The following is a 23,828-nucleotide window of genomic DNA, read 5'->3' on the forward strand; positions in this document are numbered from 1 at the left end:
TGGAGACTGGGGGGGGACACAATAGACGCTGCCTGGCTAGGAACAGAACAGGAGATTGGAGGCTGGGGGGGACACAATAGACGCTGCCTGGCTAGGAACAGAACAGGAGATTGGAGGCTGGGGGGGACAATAGACGCTGCCTGGCTAGGAACAGAACAGGAGATTGGAGGCTGGGGGGACAATAGACGCTGCCTGGCTAGGAACAGAACAGGAGATTGGAGGCTGGGGGGACACAATAGACGCTGCCTGGCTAGGAACAGAACAGGAGATTGGAGGCTGGGGGGGGACAATAGACGCTGCCTGGCTAGGAACAGAACAGGAGATTGGAGGCTGGGGGGGGACAATAGACGCTGCCTGGCTAGGAACATAACAGGAGATTGGAGGCTGGGGGACACAATAGACGCTGCCTGGCTAGGAACATAACAGGAGATTGGAGGCTGGGGGACACAATAGACGCTGCCTGGCTAGGAACAGAACAGGAGATTGGAGGCTGGGGGGGACAATAGACGCTGCCTGGCTAGGAACAGAACAGGAGATTGGAGGCTGGGGGGGGACAATAGACGCTGCCTGGCTAGGAACAGAACAGGAGTTGGAGGCTGGGGGGGACAATAGACGCTGCCTGGCTAGGAACAGAACAGGAGATTGGAGGCTGGGGGGACAATAGACGCTGCCTGGCTAGGAACAGAACAGGAGATTGGAGGCTGGGGGGACAATAGACGCTGCCTGGCTAGGAACAGAACAGGAGATTGGAGGCTGGGGACACACAATAGACGCTGCCTGGCTAGGAACAGAACAGGAGATTGGAGGCTGGGGGGGGACAATAGACGCTGCCTGGCTAGGAACAGAACAGGAGATTGGAGGCTGGGGGGACACAATAGACTCTGCCTGGCTAGGAACAGAACAGGAGAAAGGCCCTGTAATTTCTATTCATTGTATAAAGATTCAGCTATTTGCTGAACTGATTAAAGTACATCAGTCTTCATCATACACTGTGGTTGTGCCAGTAATAAGGTTTTGTTCACATACAGCAGGCAGAGAGAACATAAAGGACGCTGATTTTGTAAAGGCTGGAGGACATTGTTGGAGAACCCATTTGTTCAAACAAACCCTTGGTCCTAAGCCGTGTCCCCTGGCCCCTGGCCCCTAGGCCCCTGGCCCCTGTCCCCTAGGCCCCTGGCCCCTGTCCCCTGGCCCCTGGCCCCTAGGCACTCGTCTTGGATCTTTGTATGAGGGTTATTTACCTCATCCACCAGCTGTAGCACCCACCTCTCTGATACACACTACACCCTGGTAACCATTTATACACCACAGTACTCACCCTGCATTGGCTGTCCTATTGGAAGGGCTAGAAATGTCTCCCTGCTCTAAAGTAGTGCACTATAAAGGGAATAGGGTGTCATTTGACCTGGTCTAAAGTAGTGCACTATAAAGGGAATAGGGTGTCATTTGACCTGGTCTAAAGTAGTGCACTATAAAGGGAATAGGGTGCCATTTGACCTGGTTAAAGTAGTGCACTATAAAGGGAATAGGGTGCCATTTGGGACACATAAGACCTGTCTATTGTTGTTGATGTTGCAGACGGACCCGACCAGTGTTCCCCAGCTGGCCTGGCAGTTTGTCCCCGTTCAGAAGGTGGTCAACCCCGTCCTGGCATTCTGCAGAGGAGACACCGTACACTTCCTGCTGGTAACACCTCACTTCCTGTTTACTTCCTGGTTACCATTATTCCTTGTTTAGTAAACAATAACAATAGATTTCTGTTGTGAAACGACTGTCATGTTGACTGACTGACTGTTTGTGTCCAGGTGAAGAAGGATGAGACCGGAACCATCCATGTCATCAAGCAAAGACAGCTGCAGCTGAACTGTGACATCATCAGTCTGAATGTAAGTGTCGCATGATGTCACTTCAGGGTCTGTTTTACTTTACAGGCCACATCTCTTGTTGTTTTAACTTCCTTCTCCGTTCCTTCCTCTGCTCCTAACTGAATGGGCGTGTTTAACGTTGCAGCTGACTTTACATGTTTAGTGGAGACTGACTGATGTACAAATCACCTTACATTATAAATAACTACTCAGTATTATTTGTAGATCAGTCAGACGGTCACAATTTACCCACGATACGTCCCAGTTTACCCATGATACGTCCCAGTTTACCCACGATACGTCCCAGTTTACCCATGATACGTCCCAGTTTACCCATGATACGTCCCAGTTTACCCACGATACGTCCCAGTTTACCCACGATACGTCCCAGTTTACCCACGATACGTCCCAGTTTACCCACGATACGTCCCAGTTTACCCATGATACGTCCCAGTTTACCCATGATACGTCACAGTTTACCCATGATACGTCACAGTTTTGAACACAGCCAAGCTCTCTCTGTCGCGCTTTCTGTCTCTGGCTCTGCCTCTCTGTTATTATCCCTCTCCTTCACCTCCTGCCTCTCTGTTATTATCCCTCTCCTTCACCTCCTGCCTCTCTGTTATTATCCCTCTCCTTCACCTCCTGCCTCTCTGTTATTATCCCTCTCCTTCACCTCCTGCCTCTGTTATTATCCCTCTCCTTCACCTCCTGCCTCTCTGTTATTATCCCTCTCCTTCACCTCCTGCCTCTCTGTTATTATCCCTCTCCTTCACCTCCTGCCTCTGTTATTCTCCCTCTCCTTCACCTCCTGCCTCTCTGTTATTATCCTTCTCCTTCACCTGCCTCTCTGTTATTCTCCCTCTCCTTCACCTGCCTCTCTGTTATTCTCCCTCTCCTTCACCTCCTGCCTCTCTGTTATTATGCTTCTCCTTCACCTCCTGCCTCTGTTATTATTGTTCTCCTTCACCTCCTGCCTCTCTGTTATTATCCCTCTCCTTCACCTCCTGCCTCTCTGTTATTATCCCTCTCCTTCACCTCCTGCCTCTGTTATTATCCTTCTCCTTCACCTCCTGCCTCTCTGTTATTATCCCTCTCCTTCACCTCCTGCCTCTGTTATTCTCCCTCTCCTTCACCTCCTGCCTCTCTGTTATTATCCCTCTCCTTCACCTCCTGCCTCTGTTATTATCCCTCTCCTTCACCTCCTGCCTCTGTTATTATCCCTCTCCTTCACCTCCTGTCTCTCTGTTATTATCCCTCTCCTTCACCTCCTGCCTCTCTGTTATTATCCTTCTCCTTCACCTCCTGCCTCTCTGTTATTATCCTTCTCCTTCACCTCCTGCCTCTCTGTTATTATTCCTCTCCTTCACCTCCTGCCTCTCTGTTATTATCCCTCTCCTTCACCTCCTGCCTCTGTTATTCTCCCTCTCCTTCACCTCCTGCCTCTCTGTTATTATCCCTCTCCTTCACCTCCTGCCTCTGTTATTATCCCTCTCCTTCACCTCCTGCCTCTGTTATTATCCCTCTCCTTCACCTCCTGTCTCTCTGTTATTATCCCTCTCCTTCACCTCCTGCCTCTCTGTTATTATCCTTCTCCTTCACCTCCTGCCTCTCTGTTATTATCCTTCTCCTTCACCTCCTGCCTCTCTGTTATTATTCCTCTCCTTCACCTCCTGCCTCTCTGTTATTATCCCTCTCCTTCACCTCCTGTCTCTCTGTTATTATCCCTCTCCTTCACCTCCTGCCTCTCTTTTATTATCCCTCTCCTTCACCTCCTGCCTCTCTGTTATTATCCCTCTCCTTCACCTCCTGCCTCTCTGTTATTATCCTTCTCCTTCACCTCCTGCCTCTCTGTTATTATCCCTCTCCTTCACCTCCTGCCTCTGTTATTATCCCTCTCCTTCACCTCCTGCCTCTCTGTTATTATCCTTCTCCTTCACCTCCTGCCTCTCTGTTATTATCCTTCTCCTTCACCTGCCTCTCTGTTATTATCCTTCTCCTTCACCTCCTGCCTCTCTGTTATTATCCTTCTCCTTCACCTCCTGCCTCTCTGTTATTATCCTTCTCCTTCACCTCCTAGCTCTGTTATTATCCCTCTCCTTCACCTCCTGCCTCTCTGTTATTATCCCTCTCCTTCACCTCCTGCCTCTCTGTTATTATCCCTCTCCTTCACCCCGTCTCCCTGTTATTATCCTTCTCCTTCACCTCCTGCCTCTCTGTTATTATCCTTCTCCTTCACCTCCTAGCTCTGTTATTATCCCTCTCCTTCACCTCCTGCCTCTCTGTTATTATCCTTCTCCTTCACCTCCTGCCTCTCTGTTATTATCCTTCTCCTTCACCTCCTAGCTCTGTTATTATCCCTCTCCTTCACCTCCTGCCTCTCTGTTATTATCCCTCTCCTTCACCTCCTGCCTCTCTGTTATTATCCCTCTCCTTCACCTCCTGCCTCTCTGTTATTATCCTTCACCTCCTGCCTCTCTGTTATTATCCTTCTCCTTCACCCCGTCTCCCTGTTATTATCCTTCTCCTTCACCCCGTCTCCCTGTTATTATCCTTCTCCTTCACCCCGTCTCCCTGTTATTATCCTTCTCCTTCACCCCGTCTCCCTCCCTTTGTCTCTCTCCCTCTGTGACTCTCTGGCTCTTTCACAGCCACTCACTGATTGTGTTTCCCCTCCCCCTCCACAGTGGATCAACAGTCGTACCCTGGTGGTGATGGACAGTGGGGAGAAGCTGCGTGTGGTGGACCGACCCAGCCAGGAGGAGCTGGAGAGCTTGGACGTGGCTGAGGTGCAGCTGGTCTACAACAGCAGCCATTTTAAATCGCTGGCCACGGGGGGAAACGTCAGCCAGGCGCTGGTGAGGGTCAGGGGTGAGGGGTCAGGGTCAGACGTCAGAGGTGACGGTAGAGAGGTTGCGGTGGGTAGATAGATAGTGAGGGTTGAGAAGTAATGGTAGGGAAGTGGTAGGGGTGAAAGGGCATGGAAAAGGGGTCATAGGTCAGTAGCTGTAGAGGGGAAGGCATCACCTGGCACTGGCAAAGGTCACAGGTGAGGGGTTAGAGGTCAGTGGTAGTAGAGGGTGTCAGGTAAGTTTTATGGGTTATGGAGCAGGGTCAGACAGGACAGGACTAGGCTGGCTAGTGGTGAGGGGTTAGAGGTCAGTGGTAGTAGAGGGTGTCAGGTAAGTTTTATGGGTTATGGAGCAGGGTCAGACAGGACAGGACTAGGCTGGCTAGTGGGAAAAGGTTGCACAAGATAATTTATCCCCCTGAAGAATCAGTCTCCACTACCTTCACTACTAAACACCAAACTGTTGAAACCGGCTGGTTAGGTTACAGACCATTACCTGGAATGAATCAGTTACATCACTGGTTCTGACCTGGTGGAGAGCAGGTGGCTCTGTCCAATCATACAGGACCAACGTCCTAGTCACTGGATCAGAAGCAGCCTGCCAGAGAGGAGAGCGTGTCTTCAGGGGGACTGAAGCTGTTAAATCAAGGAGCAGGGGGGTCACCAGTGATTCCCCCCCCACCTGTCTCCCATACCTCTACATGGAGTCATTCAGAGTCAGCATCAACCAATCAGGACCATGATGTTTTGGATCTTCCTGAAATAATCATTGAGTCCGTACAAAGGTTTTGTTCAGGATTCTTGGCATATATTTGCCACATTTGTATCTAAAAGTATTATTGAGAAGTAGCAGTCATGGATGATTTTGGTTGATTTTCACTCTGAATAACAGTGTCCTGGCCTTTGACCTCTGCTCTCCAGACTAACAGTGTGTGTTTTAGGCCCTAGTAGGAGAGAAGGCCTGCTACCAGTCTGTCTGCAGCTACGCAGGACAGATGGTACTACTGGGGACCAAGGTAGGTATCTGTATATGTCACTGTGTGTGTGTGTGTGTGTGTGTACAGGTGAAGTAGAAACATAAGTGTTGTCTAATTGAGGCCTTTTCTCTGTTCCAGTCAGCCCACATCATGACTCTGAGGAACTGGAGGGAGGTAAGTGTCTCTCTGACTTGCCACCATACCATTCTAAAGGTTATCTATTATATCATTCTACCTGTGATCTGTCTCTGAGGGGGATTTAATGGACCTGTGTCTCTCTGAGGGGGATTTAATGGACCTGTGTCTCTAGGAGGGGGATTTAATGGACCTGTGTGTCTCTGAGGGGGATTTAATGGACCTGTGTCTCTCTGAGGGGGATTTAATGGACCTGTGTCTCTAGGAGGGGGATTTAATGGACCTGTGTGTCTCTGAGGGAGATTTAATGGACCTGTGTGTCTCTGAGGGTGATTTAATGGACCTGTGTCTCTGAGGGGGATTTAATGGACCTGTGTCTCTCTGAGGGGGATTTAATGGACCTGTGTCTCTCTGAGGGGGATTTAATGGACCTGTGTGTGTCTGAGGGGGATTTAATGGACCTGTGTGTCTGAGGGGGATTTAATGGACCTGTGTCTCTCTGAGGGGGATTTAATGGACCTGTGTGTGTCTGAGGGGGATTTAATGGACCTGTGTCTCTCTGAGGGGGATTTAATGGACCTGTGTGTGTCTGAGGGGGATTTAATGGACCTGTGTCTCTAGGAGGGGGATTTAATGGACCTGTGTCTCTAGGAGGGGGATTTAATGGACCTGTGTCTCTCTGAGCGGGATTTAATGGACCTGTGTGTCTCTGAGGGGGTTTTAATGGACCTGTGTCTTTAGGATGGGGATTTAATGGACCTGTGTCTCTCTGAGGGGGATTTAATGGACCTGTGTGTCTCTGAGAGGGGATTTAATGGACCTGTGTGTCTCTGAGGGGGATTTATTAATGGACCTGTGTCTCTCTGAGGGGGATTTAATGGACCTGTGTGTCTAGGAGGGGGATTTAATGGACCTGTGTCTAGGAGGGGGATTTAATGGACCTGTGTGTCTCTGAGGGGGATTTAATGGACCTGTGTGTCTCTGAGGGGGATTTAATGGACCTGTGTGTCTCTGAGGGGGATTTAATGGACCTGTGTGTCTCTGAGGGGGATTTAATGGACCTGTGTCTCTCTGAGGGGGATTTAATGGACCTGTGTCTCTCTGAGGGGGATTTAATGGACCTGTGTGTCTCTGAGGGGGATTTAATGGACCTGTACTGCTGGAGACATTCACTGCTCTAACTCTTTCTCTCTCTCACACAGCGGGTGGACTGTCTGTTGAAACAGGAACGTTTTGTTGAGGCTCTGTCCTTGGCCTGGTCCTTCCATGAGGGCACTGCCAAGGCTGTACTGGGTGAATAGCCTCCTCTCCTTCTCCCTCTCCCCCTCCTCTCCTTCTCCCTCTCCCCTCCTCTCCTTCTCCCTCTCCCCTCCTCTCCTTCTCCCTCTCCCCTCCTCTCCTTCTCCTCTCCCCTCCTCCTTCTCCCTCTCCCCTCCTCTCCTTCTCCCTCTCCCCCTCCTCTCCTTCTCCCTCTCCCCTCCTCTCCTTCTCCCTCTCCCCTCCTCTCCTTCTCCCTCTCCCCTCCTCTCCTTCTCCCTCTCCCCTCCTCTCCTTCTCCCTCTCCCCTCCTCTCCTTCTCCCTCTCCCCCTCCTCTCCTTCTCCCTCTCCCCCTCCTCTCCTTCTCCCTCTCCCCCTCCTCTCCTCTCCCCCTTCTCTCCTTCTCCCTCTCCCCCTCCTCTCCTTCTCCCTCTCCCTCTTCTCTCCTCGTCCCTTTCCCCTCTCCTCTCCTCTCCTCTCCAAAGGCTGGTTTCTACTTTGTCTGTTAACATGTCTATAGACAATTAGAATGCGAGTGTCTCTGGTCAAAACAACATTTAATTTCTACTCCGGTGGAATGTCTGTAGACCGTTGCTGTGTCCGTTGTCATGGTTACCTGACTGAGACCACAATGACACACTCAACAACCGTAAGCTATTTTCTGTAATTAGCTCGCCATTAACTTGTAAATAATGATCTTGTTGTGAGTTTATTTTGCTGTAATAATGAATATAAGTTAGCTTGTCAGCTATGACATGGTCATTATTTTATTTATTTCACCTTTATTTAACCAGGTAGGCAAGTTGAGAACAAGTTCTCATTTACAATTGGCGACCTGGCCAAGATAAAGCAAAGCAGTTCTACACATACAACAACACAGAGTTGCACATGGAGTAAACAACATACAATCAATAATACAGTAGAAAAATAAGTCTATATACAATTTGAGCAAATGAGGTGAGATAAGGGAGGTAAAGGTAAAATTTGAACAGGCTAGCTAACAATCTAGAAACCAATCAAAATATTGTTAAGAAAGTTGTTTTTAGTTGCCTGGTTTGCTGGATTGACATCTACTAAATGAATGTTTAAACAGATGATTTAAACGGATGGGTTTATTGGTGTTAAAATACAGCTTTTATGCTATTTTCAACCACCAGGCAGCCTGTCGTTTTTGGGTTTATACTTTTTCATTACGAAAAGTTTGATGTCGGACATCAATAGAATGTTCATGATGTCACTGCTACAGCTGTCTACATGACATGTTGATAGACCAACTGAAAACCAGCCTTTAGAAAACCTCTTTCTGAAGGTCTAAGATCTACTGTGTGGAAAGCCTGGTCTCTTCTGTACTATAAGATCTACTGTGTGGAAAGCCTGGTCTCTTCTGTACTATAACATCTACTGTGTGGAAAGCCTGGTCTCTTCTGTACTATAACATCTACTGTGTGGAAAGCCTGGTCTCTTCTGTATTATAAGATCTACTGTGTGGAAAGCCTGGTCTCTTCTGTACTATAACATCTACTGTGTGGAAAGCCTGGTCTCTTCTGTACTATAACATCTACTGTGTGGAAAGCCTGGTCTCTTCTGTATTATAAGATCTACTGTGTGGAAAGCCTGGTCTCTTCTGTACTATAAGATCTACTGTGTGGAAAGCCTGGTCTCTTCTGTATTATAAGATCTACTGTGTGGAAAGCCTGGTCTCTTCTGTACTATAAGATCTACTGTGTGGAAAGCCTGGTCTCTTCTGTACTATAAGATCTACTGTGTGGAAAGCCTGGTCTCTTCTGTACTATAAGATCTACTGTGTGGAAAGCCTGGTCTCTTCTGTACTATAAGATCTACTGTGTGGAAAGCCTGGTCTCTTCTGTACTATAAGATCTACTGTGTGGAAAGCCTGGTCTCTTCTGTACTATAAGATCTACTGTGTGGAAAGCCTGGTCTCTTCTGTACTATAAGATCTACTGTGTGGAAAGCCTGGTCTCTTCTGTACTATAAGATCTACTGTGTGGAAAGCCTGGTCTCTTCTGTACTATAAGATCTACTGTGTGGAAAGCCTGGTCTCTTCTGTACTATAAGATCTACTGTGTGGAAAGCCTGGTCTGTTCTGTACTATAAGATCTACTGTGTGGAAAGCCTGGTCTGTTCTGTACTATAAGATCTACTGTGTGGAAAGCCTGGTCTCTTCTGTACTATAAGATCTACTGTGTGGAAAGCCTGGTCTCTTCTGTACTATAAGATCTACTGTGTGGAAAGCCTGGTCTCTTCTGTACTATAAGATCTACTGTGTGGAAAGCCTGGCCTCTTCTGTACTATAAGATCTACTGTGTGGAAAGCCTGGCCTCTTCTGTACTATAAGATCTACTGTGTGGAAAGCCTGGCCTCTTCTGTACTATAAGATCTACTGTGTGGAAAGCCTGGTCTCTTCTGTACTATAAGATCTACTGTGTGGAAAGCCTGGTCTCTTCTGTACTATAAGATCTACTGTGTGGAAAGCCTGGTCTCTTCTGTACTATAAGATCTACTGTGTGGAAAGCCTGGCCTCTTCTGTACTATAAGATCTACTGTGTGGAAAGCCTGGCCTCTTCTGTACTATAAGATCTACTGTGTGGAAAGCCTGGTCTCTTCTGTACTATAAGATCTACTGTGTGGAAAGCCTGGTCTCTTCTGTACTATAAGATCTACTGTGTGGAAAGCCTGGTCTCTTCTGTACTATAAGATCTACTGTGTGGAAAGCCTGGCCTCTTCTGTACTATAAGATCTACTGTGTGGAAAGCCTGGCCTCTTCTGTACTATAAGATCTACTGTGTGGAAAGCCTGGTCTCTTCTGTACTATAAGATCTACTGTGTGGAAAGCCTGGTCTCTTCTGTACTATAAGATCTACTGTGTGGAAAGCCTGGCCTCTTCTGTACTATAAGATCTACTGTGTGGAAAGCCTGGTCTCTTCTGTACTATAAGATCTACTGTGTGGAAAGCCTGGCCTCTTCTGTACTATAAGATCTACTGTGTGGAAAGCCTGGTCTCTTCTGTACTATAAGATCTACTGTGTGGAAAGCCTGGTCTCTTCTGTACTATAAGATCTACTGTGTGGAAAGCCTGGCCTCTTCTGTACTATAAGATCTACTGTGTGGAAAGCCTGGTCTCTTCTGTACTATAAGATCTACTGTGTGGAAAGCCTGGCCTCTTCTGTACTATAAGATCTACTGTGTGGAAAGCCTGGTCTCTTCTGTACTATAAGATCTACTGTGTGGAAAGCCTGGTCTCTTCTGTACTACGAAGGACAGGTGTTTTCACTGTTTGTCCTTGAATCATTCATACACTACAGTACTTTACATTCTGTTGGAGGCCTTTTCACTGATGGAACAGGCCATTATACCTTTAATAGCAGAGTTTTCTTTTCTCACTAAAGTGAAAACTCACAGCCCTTTATGAGTCATTGTGTTGATGTATTGTGAATGTCTGTTATTTTTCCAGGACTGTTTGGGGACCCAGCAAAGAGGAAAGGTGTAGTGGCAGACAAGGTGAATCCCTCTTCCAGCCTTCATCCTTCCCTCCTCCCTCCCTTCCTTTCCTACCCACCCCCTTCCCCCTCCCTCCCTTCCTTTCCTACCCACCCCCCTTCCCTCCTCCCTCCCTTCCTTTCCTACCCACCCCCCTTCCCTCCTCCCTCCCTTCCTTTCCTACCCACCCCCCTTCCCTCCTCCCTCCCTCCCTTTCCTACCCACCCCCCTTCCCTCCTCCCTCCCTTCCTTTCCTACCCACCCCCCTTCCCTCCTCCCTCCTCCTTTCCTACCCACCCCCCTTCCCTCCTCCCTCCCTTCCTTTCCTACCCACCCCCCTTCCCTCCTCCCTCCCTCCCTTTCCTACCCACCCCCCTTCCCTCCTCCCTCCCTTCCTTTCCTACCCACCCCCCTTCCCTCCTCCCTCCCTCCCTTCCTTTCCTACCCACCCCCTTCCCTCCTCCCTCCCTTCCTTTCCTACCCACCCCCCTTCCCTCCTCCCTCCCTTCCTTTCCTACCCACCCCCCTTCCCTCCTCCCTCCCTTCCTTTCCTACCCACCCCCCTTCCCTCCTCCCTCCCTCCCTTTCCTACCCACCCCCTTCCCTCCTCCCTCCCTTCCTTTCCTACCCACCCCCCTTCCCTTCTCCCTCCCTTTCCTACCCACCCCCCTTCCCTCCTCCCTCCCTTCCTTTCCTACCCACCCCCCTTCCCTTCTCCCTCCCTTTCCTACCCACCCCCCTTCCCTCCTCCCTCCCTTCCTTTCCTACCCACCCCCCCTTCCCATCTCCCTCCCTTTCCTACCCACCCCCCTTCCCTCCTCCCTCCTTCCTTTCCTACCCACCCCCCTTCCCTCCTCCCTCCCTTCCTTTCCTACCCACCCCCTTCCCTCCTCCCTCCCTTCCTTTCCTACCCACCCCCCTTCCCTTCTCCCTCCCTTTCCTACCCACCCCCTTCCTCCTCCCTCCCTTCCTTTCCTACCCACCCCCCTTCCCTTCTCCCTCCCTTTCCTACCCACCCCCCTTCCCTCCTCCCTCCCTCCCTTTCCTACCCACCCCCCCCTTCCCTCCTCCCTCCTCCTTCCTTCCTTTCTACCCACACCCCCCTTCCCTCCTCCCTCCCTTCCTTTCCTTACCCCTACCCCCCCTTCCTCCTCCCTCTCCCTCCCTTCCTTTCCTACCCACCCCTCCCTCCTCCCTCCCTCCTTTCCTACCAACACCCCTTCCCTCCTCCTCCCTTCCTTTCCTACCCACCACCCCCTTCCCTCCTCCCTCCCTTCCTTTCCTACCCACCCCCCTTCCCTCCTCCCGCCCTCCCTTCCTTTCCTACCCACCCCCTTCCCTCCCTCCCTCCCTTCCTTTCCTACCCACCCCCTTCCCTCCCTCCCTCCCTTCCTTTCCTACCCACCCCCCTTCCCTCCTCCCTCCCTCCCTTTCCTCCCCCCCCCCTTCCCTCCTCCCTCCCTTCCTTTCCTACCCACCCCCCTTCCCTCCTCCCTCCCTTCCTTTCCTACCCACACCCCCTTTCCCTCCTCCCTCCCTCCCTTCCTTTCCTACCACCCCCCCTCCCCTCCTCCCTCCCCCTCCTTTCCTACCCCCCCCCCCTTCCCTTCTCCCTCCCTTTCCTACCCCCCCCCCCTCCCCCTCCCTCCTTTCCTACCCACCCCCTTCCCTCCTCCCTCCCTTCCTTTCCTACCCACCCCCCTTCCCTCTCCCCCTCCTTTCCCCTACCCACCCCCCTTCCCTCCTCCCTCCCTTCCTTTCCTACCCACCCCCCTTCCCTCCTCCCTCCCTTTCCTACCCACCCCCCTTCCCTCCTCCCTCCCTTCCTTTCCTACCCACCCCCCTCCCCCCTCCCTTTCCTCTCCCACCCCCTTCCCCTCCCTCCTTTCTCCTACCCACCCCCCTTTCCCCTCCTCCCTTCCTTTCCTACCCCCCCCCTTCCCTCCTCCCCCCCCCTTCCTTTCCTACCCACCCCCTTCCCTCCTCCCTCCCTCCTTTCCTACCCACCCCCTTCCCTCCTCCTCCCTCCCTTCCTTCCTACCCCCCCCTTCACTCCTCCCTCCCCTTCCTACCCCCCCCCTTCCTCCTCCTCCCCTTCCTTTCCTACCCCACCCCCCTTCCCTCCTCCCTCCCTTCCTTTCCTACCCACCCCCCTTCCCTCCTCCCTCCCTTCCTTTCCTACCCACCCCCCCTTCCTCCTCCTCCCTCCCTTCCTTTCCTACCCACCCCCCTGTTCCCTCCTCCTCCCTGCCCTTTCCTACCCACCCCCCTTCCCTCCGCCATCCTTCCTTCCGTACCCACCCCCCCCCCTGTCCCTCCTCACCTCCCTTCCTTGTCCTACCCACGCAACCCCCTTCCTCCTCCCTCCTCCCTTCCTTTCCTACCCACCGCCGCCTTCCCTCCATCCCTCCTTTCCTTTCCTACCCACCCCCCCGTACCTCCTCCCTCCCTTCCTTGCCCTTACCCCACCCCCCTTCCCTCTTCTATCCCTCCGTTCCTACCCACCCCCCCCCTTCCCTCCTCTCCCTCCCGTCCTTCCTACCCACCCCCCTTCCCCTTCTCCCATCCCTTTCCTACCCACCCCCCTATTCCCTCCTCCCTCCCTTCCTGTTCCTACCCAACCCCCCTATCCCTCCTCCCTCCCTTCCTTTCCTACCCACCCCCTCCTTACTCCCTCCCGTTCCTACCCCCGTCCCTCCATCCTTTCCTACACCCACTACCCCCTTCCCTTCATTCCCTCCCTTCCTTCCTACCCACCCCCCTTCCCTTCTCCCTCCCCTTTCCTACCCCCCCCCTCCCTCCTCCCTCCCTTCCTTTCCTACCCACCCCCTTCCCTCCTCCCTCCCTTCCTTTCCTACCCACCCCCCTTCCCTTCTCCTCCCGTTCCTACCCCCCCCGTCCCTCCTACCTCCTCCTTTCCTACCCACCCCTTCCCTCCTCCTCCCTTCCCTTCTTTCCTACCCACCCACCCCCCTTCCCTCCTCCCTCCCTTCCTTTCCTACCCACCCCCTTCCCTCCTCCCTCCCTCCCTTTCCTACCCACCCCCTTCCCTCCTCCCTCCCTCCCTTTCCTACCCACCCCCCTTCCCTCCTCCCTCCCTTCCTTTCCTACCCACCCCCCTTCCCTCCTCCTCCCTCCCTTCCGTTCCTACCCACCGCCTTCCCTCCTCCCTCCCTTCCTTTCCTACGCCCCCCCCTTCCCCTCCTCCTCCCTTCCTTTCCGAACCCACAACCCCCTGTCCGCTTCACCCGCCCTTTCCTACCACACCCCCCCGCTTCCTCCTCCCTACCCCTTCCTGTCCTACCCAGCCCCCTTCCCTTCCGTCCACTCCTTCTTCCTACCCACCCCCCCCTTCCCTAAAATCCCTCCCTTCCTTGCCTACCCCAGCCCCCTTCCCTCTCCCATCCCTTCCTTACACCCACCCCCGTCCCTTCTCCCTCCCTTCCTTCCTACCCACCCCCACCTGTCCCTCCTCCCTTCCTTTCCTACCCACCCCCTTCCCTTCTCCATCCCTTCCTTTCATACCCACCCCCCTTCCCTCCTCCCTCCCTTTCCTCCACCCCCTTCCCTCCTCCCGCCGTTCCTTTCCTACCCACGCCCCGCCTCCTTCCTTCCCTCCCTTCCTTTCCTACCCACCCCCCTTCCCTTCTCCCTCCCTTCCTTTCCTACCCCACCCCCCTTCCCCTCCTCCCTCCCTTTCCTACCCACCCCCCTTCCCTCCTCCCTCCCTTCCTTTCCTACCCACCCCCCTTCCCTTCTCCCTCCCTTCCTTTCCTACCCACCCCCCTTCCCTTCTCCCTCCCTTCCTTTCCTACCCACCCCCCTTCCACAAAGACATCTATCTAATTTGATTGACTGACTGACTGACTGACTGACTGACTGACTGACTGACTGATTGATTGTACTTCCTGTCTAGATGATTGAGATCCTGTTCCAGTATGTGGAGCGCTCAGTGAAGAAATGTCCAGAACACGGCAAGATACAGGTCATGGAACAACATTTCCAGGTACACACACACCCCACGATACACACACACCCCACGATACACACACACCCCACGATACACACACACACTCCACGATACACACACACCCCACGATACACACACACACCCCACGATACACACACACACCCCACGATACACACACACACACACCCCACAATACACACACACACACCCCACAATACACACACACACACACACCCCACGATACACACACACACACCCACCCCACGATACACACACACACACACCCCACGATACACACACACACACCCACCCCACGATACACACACACACACACCCCACGATACACACACACACCCCACGATACACACACACACCCCACGATACACACACACACCCCACGATACACACACACCCCACGATACACACACACCCCACGATACACACACACCACACACACCCCACAATACCCACACACACCCCACGATACACACACACACCCCACGATACACACACACCCCACGATACACACACACACAAACCGCACACACCCCACGATACACACACACACAAACCGCACACACCCCACGATACACACACACCCCACGATACACACACACCCCACGAAACACGCACACACAACTATACACACACACCCCACGATACACGCACACACAAACCGCACACACCCCACGATACACACGTTAATCCGTCCCACGGTTCAGTTTGACAAAGCTCGGGACCTTGAAACCTGTCTTCCATTGGCCTTTAAGGCTTGTCCTTGTGCTTAGGCTGCCTGGGTTGAGTAGCTAATCTCTCTCTCTCTCTCCATCCTCCCTTCATCCCTCCATCTCTCTCTTTCTCTCTGTCCGTAGGACATGGTGCCTGTCATGGTAGATTACTGTCTGCTGCTGCAGAGGACGTAAGACACACACACACACACACACACACACACACACACACACACACACTGACACAGACATCGCATCTGATGGCCCTTGCGTTGCCTATTCCCAGCACTCTATTAGCTTATTCATTAAAGGGACATTTCACATTTTTTCAACTTCATATCATCTGCAGTTCTTGAGTGAAGGAAGGAGCCTTTTAGTCCAGTCAGAGTGCAGTAGAGAGCAGCCCCTTTTAGTCCAGTCAGAGTGCAGTAGAGAGCAGCCCCTTTTAGTCCAGTCAGAGTGCAGTAGAGAGCAGCCCCTTTTAGTCCAGTCAGAGTGCAGTAGAGAGCAGCCCCTTTTAGTCCAGTCAGAGTGCAGTAGAGAGCAGCCCCTTTTAGTCCAGTCAGAGTGCAGTAGAGAGCAGCCCCTTTTAGTCCAGTCAGAGTGCAGTAGAGAGCAGCCCCTTTTAGTCCAGTCAGAGTGTAGTAGAGAGCAGCCCCTTTTAGTCCAGTCAGAGTGCAGTAGAGAGCAGCCCCTTTTAGTCCAGTCAGAGTGCAGTAGAGAGCAGCCCCTTTTAGTCCAGTCAGAGTGCAGTAGAGAGCAGCCCCTTTTAGTCCAGTCAGAGTGCAGCAGAGAGCAGCCCCTTTTAGTCCAGTCAGAGTGCAGTAGAGAGCAGCCCCTTTTAGTCCAGTCAGAGTGCAGCAGAGAGCAGCCCCTTTTAGTCCAGTCAGAGTGCAGCAGAGAGCAGCCCCTTTTAGTCCAGTCAGAGTGCAGCAGAGAGCAGCCCCTTTTAGTCCAGTCAGAGTGCAGTAGAGAGCAGGCCCTTTTAGTCCAGTCAGAGTGCAGTAGAGAGCAGGCCCTTTTAGTCCAGTCAGAGTGCAGTAGAGAGCAGCCCCTTTTAGTCCAGTCAGAGTGCAGTAGAGAGCAGCCCCTTCGGCACAAAGATGGACAGAGAAAGGAAGATCTTTCTCTCTTTGGGCTCCTGAGTGGTGCAGTGGTCTAAGGCACTGCATCTCAGTGCAAGAGGTGTCACTACAGATCTTGGTTCGATTCCAGGCTATATCACAACCGGCCGTGATTGTGAGTCCCATAGGGCGGCGCATAATTGGCCCAGCATCATCCGGGTTTGGCCGGGGTAGGCCGTCATTGTAAATAAGAATTTGTTCTTAACTGAGTTGCCTAGTTAAATAAAGGTTAAATAAAAACAAATACAAATTGTAAAAATACAAACTGTCTCTCAAAATGAAGGCTGACCTCCACAAAAGGTTATGAAAGAACAAACTGAGATGTCTTCTGGCACCAGATTTCATTTTTAATGCAGTTAGTTTCATCTGTGCTGAGTGATCTTTATTTTGTTTGACTGGGGTTCTCTTCAAGGGACAAAGTGTGCATTAAAGGGATATTTAAAAATAATTCTGCTTTATATTCATCAGCTCCAGCACCACCCCAACATCAACATATGTGAAAATGCCTAGTTTCTATGTTTTGTAGTAAAAAATATGGAGAAAGATAAGTGTTTCCAATGACATCATCGGTGTGCATCATGTGATTTTAACCAATTTGGAGTAGGCATTTCCTACTTTCTCCATATTTTTTACTACAAAACATACTTTGTCCCTTGAAGAGAACCCCAGTCAAACAAAATAAAGATCACTCAGCGCATATGAAACTAACTGCATTAAAAATGAAAAACAAATGATAAACAAAAGGAGTCAATCCGCTGCCAGAATACATCTGTTTGTCTGTTCCTGTGTGAACGTGCTTTCAGTTTGTTCCTGTGTGAATGTGCTTTCAGTTTGTCTGTTCCTGTGTGAATGTGCTTTCAGTCTGTCTGTTCCTGTGTGAATGTGCTTTCAGTTTGTTCCTGTGTGAACGTGCTTTCAGTTTGTCTGTTCCTGTGTGAATGTGCTTTCAGTTTGTTCCTGTGTGAATGTGCTTTCAGTCAGTCTGTTCCTGTGTGAATGTGCTTTCAGTTTGTTCCTGTGTGAATGTGCTTTCAGTTTGTTCCTGTGTGAACGTGCTTTCAGTCTGTTCCTGTGTGAACGTGCTTTCAGTCTGTTCCTGTGTGAACGTGCTTTCAGTTTGTTCCTGTGTGAATGTGCTTTCAGTTTGTCTGTTCCTGTGTGAATGTGCTTTCAGTCTGTCTGTTCCTGTGTGAATGTGCTTTCAGTTTGTTCCTGTGTGAACGTGCTTTCAGTTTGTCTGTTCCTGTGTGAATGTGCTTTCAGTTTGTTCCTGTGTGAATGTGCTTTCAGTCAGTCTGTTCCTGTGTGAATGTGCTTTCAGTTTGTTCCTGTGTGAATGTGCTTTCAGTTTGTTCCTGTGTGAACGTGCTTTCAGTCTGTTCCTGTGTGAACGTGCTTTCAGTCTGTTCCTGTGTGAACGTGCTTTCAGTCTGTTCCTGTGTGAACGTGCTTTCAGTTTGTTCCTGTGTGAACGTGCTTTCAGTTTGTTCCTGTGTGAATGTGCTTTCAGTCTGTCTGTTCCTGTGTGAATGTGCTTTCAGTTTGTTCCTGTGTGAACGTGCTTTCAGTTTGTCTGTTCCTGTGTGAATGTGCTATCAGTTTGTTCCTGTGTGAACGTGCTTTCAGTCTGTTCCTGTGTGAACGTGCTTTCAGTTTGTTCCTGTGTGAATGTGCTTTCAGTTTGTTCCTGTGTGAACGTGCTTTCAGTTTGTTCCTGTGTGAACGTGCTTTCAGTTTGTCTGTTCCTGTGTGAACGTGCTTTCAGTTTGTTCCTGTGTGAATGTGCTTTCAGTCTGTCTGTTCCTGTGTGAACATGCTTTCAGTCTGTTCCTGTGTGAACGTGCTTTCAGTTTGTCTGTTCCTGTGTGAATGTGCTTTCAGTTTGTTCCTGTGTGAATGTGCTTTCAGTCAGTCTGTTCCTGTGTGAATGTGCTTTCAGTTTGTTCCTGTGTGAATGTGCTTTCAGTCTGTCTGTTCCTGTGTGAATGTACTTTCAGTTTGTTCCTGTGTGAACGTGCTTTCAGTCTGTTCCTGTGTGAACGTGCTTTCAGTTTGTTCCTGTGTGAATGTGCTTTCAGTCTGTCTGTTCCTGTGTGAATGTGCTTTCAGTTTGTTCCTGTGTGAACGTGCTTTCAGTCTGTTCCTGTGTGAACGTGCTTTCAGTTTGTTCCTGTGTGAATGTGCTTTCAGTCTGTCTGTTCCTGTGTGAATGTGCTTTCAGTTTGTTCCTGTGTGAACGTGCTTTCAGTTTGTCTGTTCCTGTGTGAACGTGCTTTCAGTTTGTTCCTGTGTGAATGTGCTTTCAGTCTGTCTGTTCCTGTGTGAACGTGCTTTCAGTCTGTCTGTTCCTGTGTGAACGTGTTTCAGTCTGTTCCTGTGTGAATGTGCTTTCAGTTTGTCTGTTCCTGTGTGAACGTGCTTTCAGTTTGTTCCTGTGTGAATGTGCTTTCAGTCTGTCTGTTCCTGTGTGAACGTGCTTTCAGTTTGTCTGTTCCTGTGTGAATGTGCTTTCAGTCTGTCTGTTCCTGTGTGAATGTGCTTTCAGTCTGTCTGTTCCTGTGTGAATGCGCTTTCAGTCTGTCTGTTCCTGTGTGACTGTGCTTTCAGTCTGTCTGTTCCTGTGTGAATGTGCTTTCAGTCAGTCTGTTCCTGTGTGAATGTGCTTTCAGTTTGTTCCTGTTTGAATGTGCTTTCAGTTTGTTCCTGTGTGAACGTGCTTTCAGTCTGTTCCTGTGTGAACGTGCTTTCAGTCTGTTCCTGTGTGAACGTGCTTTCAGTTTGTTCCTGTGTGAATGTGCTTTCAGTTTGTCTGTTCCTGTGTGAATGTGCTTTCAGTCTGTCTGTTCCTGTGTGAATGTGCTTTCAGTTTGTTCCTGTGTGAACGTGCTTTCAGTTTGTCTGTTCCTGTGTGAATGTGCTTTCAGTTTGTTCCTGTGTGAATGTGCTTTCAGTCAGTCTGTTCCTGTGTGAATGTGCTTTCAGTTTGTTCCTGTGTGAACGTGCTTTCAGTCTGTTCCTGTGTGAACGTGCTTTCAGTCTGTTCCTGTGTGAACGTGCTTTCAGTTTGTTCCTGTGTGAACGTGCTTTCAGTTTGTTCCTGTGTGAATGTGCTTTCAGTCTGTCTGTTCCTGTGTGAATGTGCTTTCAGTTTGTTCCTGTGTGAACGTGCTTTCAGTTTGTCTGTTCCTGTGTGAATGTGTTATCAGTTTGTTCCTGTGTGAACGTGCTTTCAGTCTGTTCCTGTGTGAACGTGCTTTCAGTTTGTTCCTGTGTGAATGTGCTTTCAGTCTGTCTGTTCCTGTGTGAATGTGCTTTCAGTTTGTTCCTGTGTGAACGTGCTTTCAGTTTGTTCCTGTGTGAACGTGCTTTCAGTTTGTCTGTTCCTGTGTGAACATGCTTTCAGTCTGTTCCTGTGTGAACGTGCTTTCAGTTTGTCTGTTCCTGTGTGAATGTGCTTTCAGTTTGTTCCTGTGTGAATGTGCTTTCAGTCAGTCTGTTCCTGTGTGAATGTGCTTTCAGTTTGTTCCTGTGTGAATGTGCTTTCAGTCTGTCTGTTCCTGTGTGAATGTGCTTTCAGTTTGTTCCTGTGTGAACGTGCTTTCAGTCTGTTCCTGTGTGAACGTGCTTTCAGTTTGTTCCTGTGTGAATGTGCTTTCAGTCTGTCTGTTCCTGTGTGAATGTGCTTTCAGTTTGTTCCTGTGTGAACGTGCTTTCAGTCTGTTCCTGTGTGAACGTGCTTTCAGTTTGTTCCTGTGTGAATGTGCTTTCAGTCTGTCTGTTCCTGTGTGAATGTGCTTTCAGTTTGTTCCTGTGTGAACGTGCTTTCAGTTTGTCTGTTCCTGTGTGAACGTGCTTTCAGTTTGTTCCTGTGTGAATGTGCTTTCAGTCTGTCTGTTCCTGTGTGAACGTGCTTTCAGTCTGTCTGTTCCTGTGTGAACGTGTTTCAGTCTGTCTGTTCCTGTGTGACTGTGCTTTCAGTCTGTCTGTTCCTGTGTGAATGTGCTTTCAGTCTGTCTGTTCCTGTGTGAATGTGCTTTCAGTCTGTTCCTGTGTGAATGCGCTTTCAGTCTGTTCCTGTGTGAATGTGCTTTCAGTTTGTTCCTGTGTGAATGTGCTTTCAGTTTGTCTGTTCCTGTGTGAATGCGCTTTCAGTCTGTCTGTTCCTGTGTGAATGTGCTTTCAGTTTGTCTGTTCCTGTGTGAATGTGCTTTCAGTTTGTCTGTTCCTGTGTGAATGTGCTTTCAGTTTGTCTGTTCCTGTGTGAATGTGCTTTCAGTTTGTCTGTTCCTGTGTGAATGTGCTTTCAGTTTGTTCCTGTGTGAACGAGCTTTCAGTTTGTTCCTGTGTGAACGTGCTTTCAGTTTGTCTGTTCCTGTGTGAATCTGCTTTCAGTTTGTCTGTTCCTGTGTGAACGTGCTTTCAGTTTGTTCCTGTGTGAATGTGCTTTCAGTCTGTCTGTTCCTGTGTGAACGTGCTTTCAGTTTGTCTGTTCCTGTGTGAATGTGCTTTCAGTCTGTCTGTTCCTGTGTGAATGCGCTTTCAGTCTGTCTGTTCCTGTGTGAATGTGCTTTCAGTCAGTCTGTTCCTGTGTGAATGTGCTTTCAGTTTGTTCCTGTTTGAATGTGCTTTCAGTTTGTTCCTGTGTGAACGTGCTTTCAGTCTGTTCCTGTGTGAACGTGCTTTCAGTCTGTTCCTGTGTGAACGTGCTTTCAGTTTGTTCCTGTGTGAATGTGCTTTCAGTTTGTCTGTTCCTGTGTGAATGTGCTTTCAGTCTGTCTGTTCCTGTGTGAATGTGCTTTCAGTTTGTTCCTGTGTGAACGTGCTTTCAGTTTGTCTGTTCCTGTGTGAATGTGCTTTCAGTTTGTTCCTGTGTGAATGTGCTTTCAGTCAGTCTGTTCCTGTGTGAATGTGCTTTCAGTTTGTTCCTGTGTGAACGTGCTTTCAGTCTGTTCCTGTGTGAACGTGCTTTCAGTCTGTTCCTGTGTGAACGTGCTTTCAGTTTGTTCCTGTGTGAACGTGCTTTCAGTTTGTTCCTGTGTGAATGTGCTTTCAGTCTGTCTGTTCCTGTGTGAATGTGCTTTCAGTTTGTTCCTGTGTGAACGTGCTTTCAGTTTGTCTGTTCCTGTGTGAATGTGCTATCAGTTTGTTCCTGTGTGAACGTGCTTTCAGTCTGTTCCTGTGTGAACGTGCTTTCAGTTTGTTCCTGTGTGAATGTGCTTTCAGTCTGTCTGTTCCTGTGTGAATGTGCTTTCAGTTTGTTCCTGTGTGAACGTGCTTTCAGTTTGTTCCTGTGTGAACGTGCTTTCAGTTTGTCTGTTCCTGTGTGAACGTGCTTTCAGTTTGTTCCTGTGTGAATGTGCTTTCAGTCTGTCTGTTCCTGTGTGAACATGCTTTCAGTCTGTTCCTGTGTGAACGTGCTTTCAGTTTGTCTGTTCCTGTGTGAATGTGCTTTCAGTTTGTTCCTGTGTGAATGTGCTTTCAGTCAGTCTGTTCCTGTGTGAATGTGCTTTCAGTTTGTTCCTGTGTGAATGTGCTTTCAGTCTGTCTGTTCCTGTGTGAATGTGCTTTCAGTTTGTTCCTGTGTGAACGTGCTTTCAGTCTGTTCCTGTGTGAACGTGCTTTCAGTTTGTTCCTGTGTGAATGTGCTTTCAGTCTGTCTGTTCCTGTGTGAATGTGCTTTCAGTTTGTTCCTGTGTGAACGTGCTTTCAGTCTGTTCCTGTGTGAACGTGCTTTCAGTTTGTTCCTGTGTGAATGTGCTTTCAGTCTGTCTGTTCCTGTGTGAATGTGCTTTCAGTTTGTTCCTGTGTGAACGTGCTTTCAGTTTGTCTGTTCCTGTGTGAACGTGCTTTCAGTTTGTTCCTGTGTGAATGTGCTTTCAGTCTGTCTGTTCCTGTGTGAACGTGCTTTCAGTCTGTCTGTTCCTGTGTGAACGTGTTTCAGTCTGTTCCTGTGTGAATGTGCTTTCAGTTTGTCTGTTCCTGTGTGAACGTGCTTTCAGTTTGTTCCTGTGTGAATGTGCTTTCAGTCTGTCTGTTCCTGTGTGAACGTGCTTTCAGTTTGTCTGTTCCTGTGTGAATGTGCTTTCAGTCTGTCTGTTCCTGTGTGAATGTGCTTTCAGTCTGTCTGTTCCTGTGTGAATGCGCTTTCAGTCTGTCTGTTCCTGTGTGACTGTGCTTTCAGTCTGTCTGTTCCTGTGTGAATGTGCTTTCAGTCTGTCTGTTCCTGTGTGAATGTGCTTTCAGTCTGTTCCTGTGTGAATGCGCTTTCAGTCTGTTCCTGTGTGAATGTGCTTTCAGTTTGTTCCTGTGTGAATGTGCTTTCAGTTTGTCTGTTCCTGTGTGAATGTGCTTTCAGTCTGTCTGTTCCTGTGTGAATGTGCTTTCAGTTTGTCTGTTCCTGTGTGAATGTGCTTTCAGTTTGTCTGTTCCTGTGTGAATGTGCTTTCAGTTTGTCTGTTCCTGTGTGAATGTGCTTTCAGTTTGTCTGTTCCTGTGTGAATGTGCTTTCAGTTTGTTCCTGTGTGAACGAGCTTTCAGTCTGTTCCTGTGTGAACGTGCTTTCAGTTTGTCTGTTCCTGTGTGAATCTGCTTTCAGTCTGTCTGTTCCTGTGTGAACGTGCTTTCAGTTTGTTCCTGTGTGAATGTGCTTTCAGTCTGTCTGTTCCTGTGTGAATGTGCTTTCAGTTTGTATGTTCCTGTGTGAACGTGCTTTCAGTTTGTCTGTTCCTGTGTGAACGTGCTTTCAGTTTGTCTGTTCCTGTGTGAATGTGCTTTCAGTCTGTCTGTTCCTGTGTGAATGCGCTTTCAGTCTGTCTGTTCCTGTGTGACTGTGCTTTCAGTCTGTCTGTTCCTGTGTGAATGTGCTTTCAGTCTGTCTGTTCCTGTGTGAATGTGCTTTCAGTCTGTTCCTGTGTGAATGCGCTTTCAGTCTGTTCCTGTGTGAATGTGCTTTCAGTTTGTTCCTGTGTGAATGTGCTTTCAGTTTGTCTGTTCCTGTGTGAATGCGCTTTCAGTCTGTCTGTTCCTGTGTGAATGTGCTTTCAGTTTGTCTGTTCCTGTGTGAATGTGCTTTCAGTTTGTCTGTTCCTGTGTGAATGTGCTTTCAGTTTGTCTGTTCCTGTGTGAATGTGCTTTCAGTTTGTCTGTTCCTGTGTGAATGTGCTTTCAGTTTGTTCCTGTGTGAACGAGCTTTCAGTCGGTTCCTGTGTGAACGTGCTTTCAGTTTGTTCCTGTGTGAACGTGCTTTCAGTTTGTTCCTATGTTGTCGTGTCTTTGGCTATGCCGGATTAAGTGATATGACATGCTAACTTATAAAATGATTTCTCTGTAATTAATATTACCTGATTAAGCTAATAATGTAAATGTAATTAACTAGAAAGTCGGGGCACCACGGAAGAACGTTTATAGAGCCGTTATCTTCCG

At 49.6% G+C, this 23,828-nt stretch overlaps 1 protein-coding gene and 1 long non-coding RNA gene across 3 annotated transcripts in view; both read left to right on the forward strand.

Annotated features, from left to right (window-relative positions):
* LOC115191135 (vacuolar protein sorting-associated protein 8 homolog) overlaps positions 1-15,484 on the forward strand; it is a 28,097-nt gene extending 12,613 nt beyond the window's left edge. Inside the window, exons 5-13 of one of the 2 annotated variants that reach the window (XM_029749102.1) lie at positions 1,579-1,686; positions 1,806-1,886; positions 4,553-4,723; positions 5,658-5,732; positions 5,832-5,867; positions 7,031-7,121; positions 10,559-10,605; positions 14,501-14,590; positions 15,427-15,484. In XM_029749102.1, coding sequence (XP_029604962.1) covers positions 1,579-1,686; positions 1,806-1,886; positions 4,553-4,723; positions 5,658-5,732; positions 5,832-5,867; positions 7,031-7,121; positions 10,559-10,605; positions 14,501-14,590; positions 15,427-15,477 — 750 coding nt within the window. In that variant the 3' untranslated portion in view covers positions 15,478-15,484. The remainder of the gene's footprint in view (positions 1-1,578; positions 1,687-1,805; positions 1,887-4,552; positions 4,724-5,657; positions 5,733-5,831; positions 5,868-7,030; positions 7,122-10,558; positions 10,606-14,500; positions 14,591-15,426) is intronic. The other variant, XM_029749103.1, reaches the window with a different exon arrangement.
* LOC115191136 (uncharacterized) lies at positions 4,741-5,562 on the forward strand. The gene is made up of 2 exons (XR_003877534.1): positions 4,741-4,928; positions 5,024-5,562. It is a non-coding gene; the product is annotated as an uncharacterized LOC115191136 (long non-coding RNA).
* Positions 15,485-23,828: the final 8,344 nt, after the last annotated feature.

Source organism: Salmo trutta, unplaced genomic scaffold (genome assembly GCF_901001165.1).
Source record: "Salmo trutta unplaced genomic scaffold, fSalTru1.1, whole genome shotgun sequence".
Taxonomy (NCBI): Eukaryota; Metazoa; Chordata; class Actinopteri; order Salmoniformes; family Salmonidae; genus Salmo; species Salmo trutta.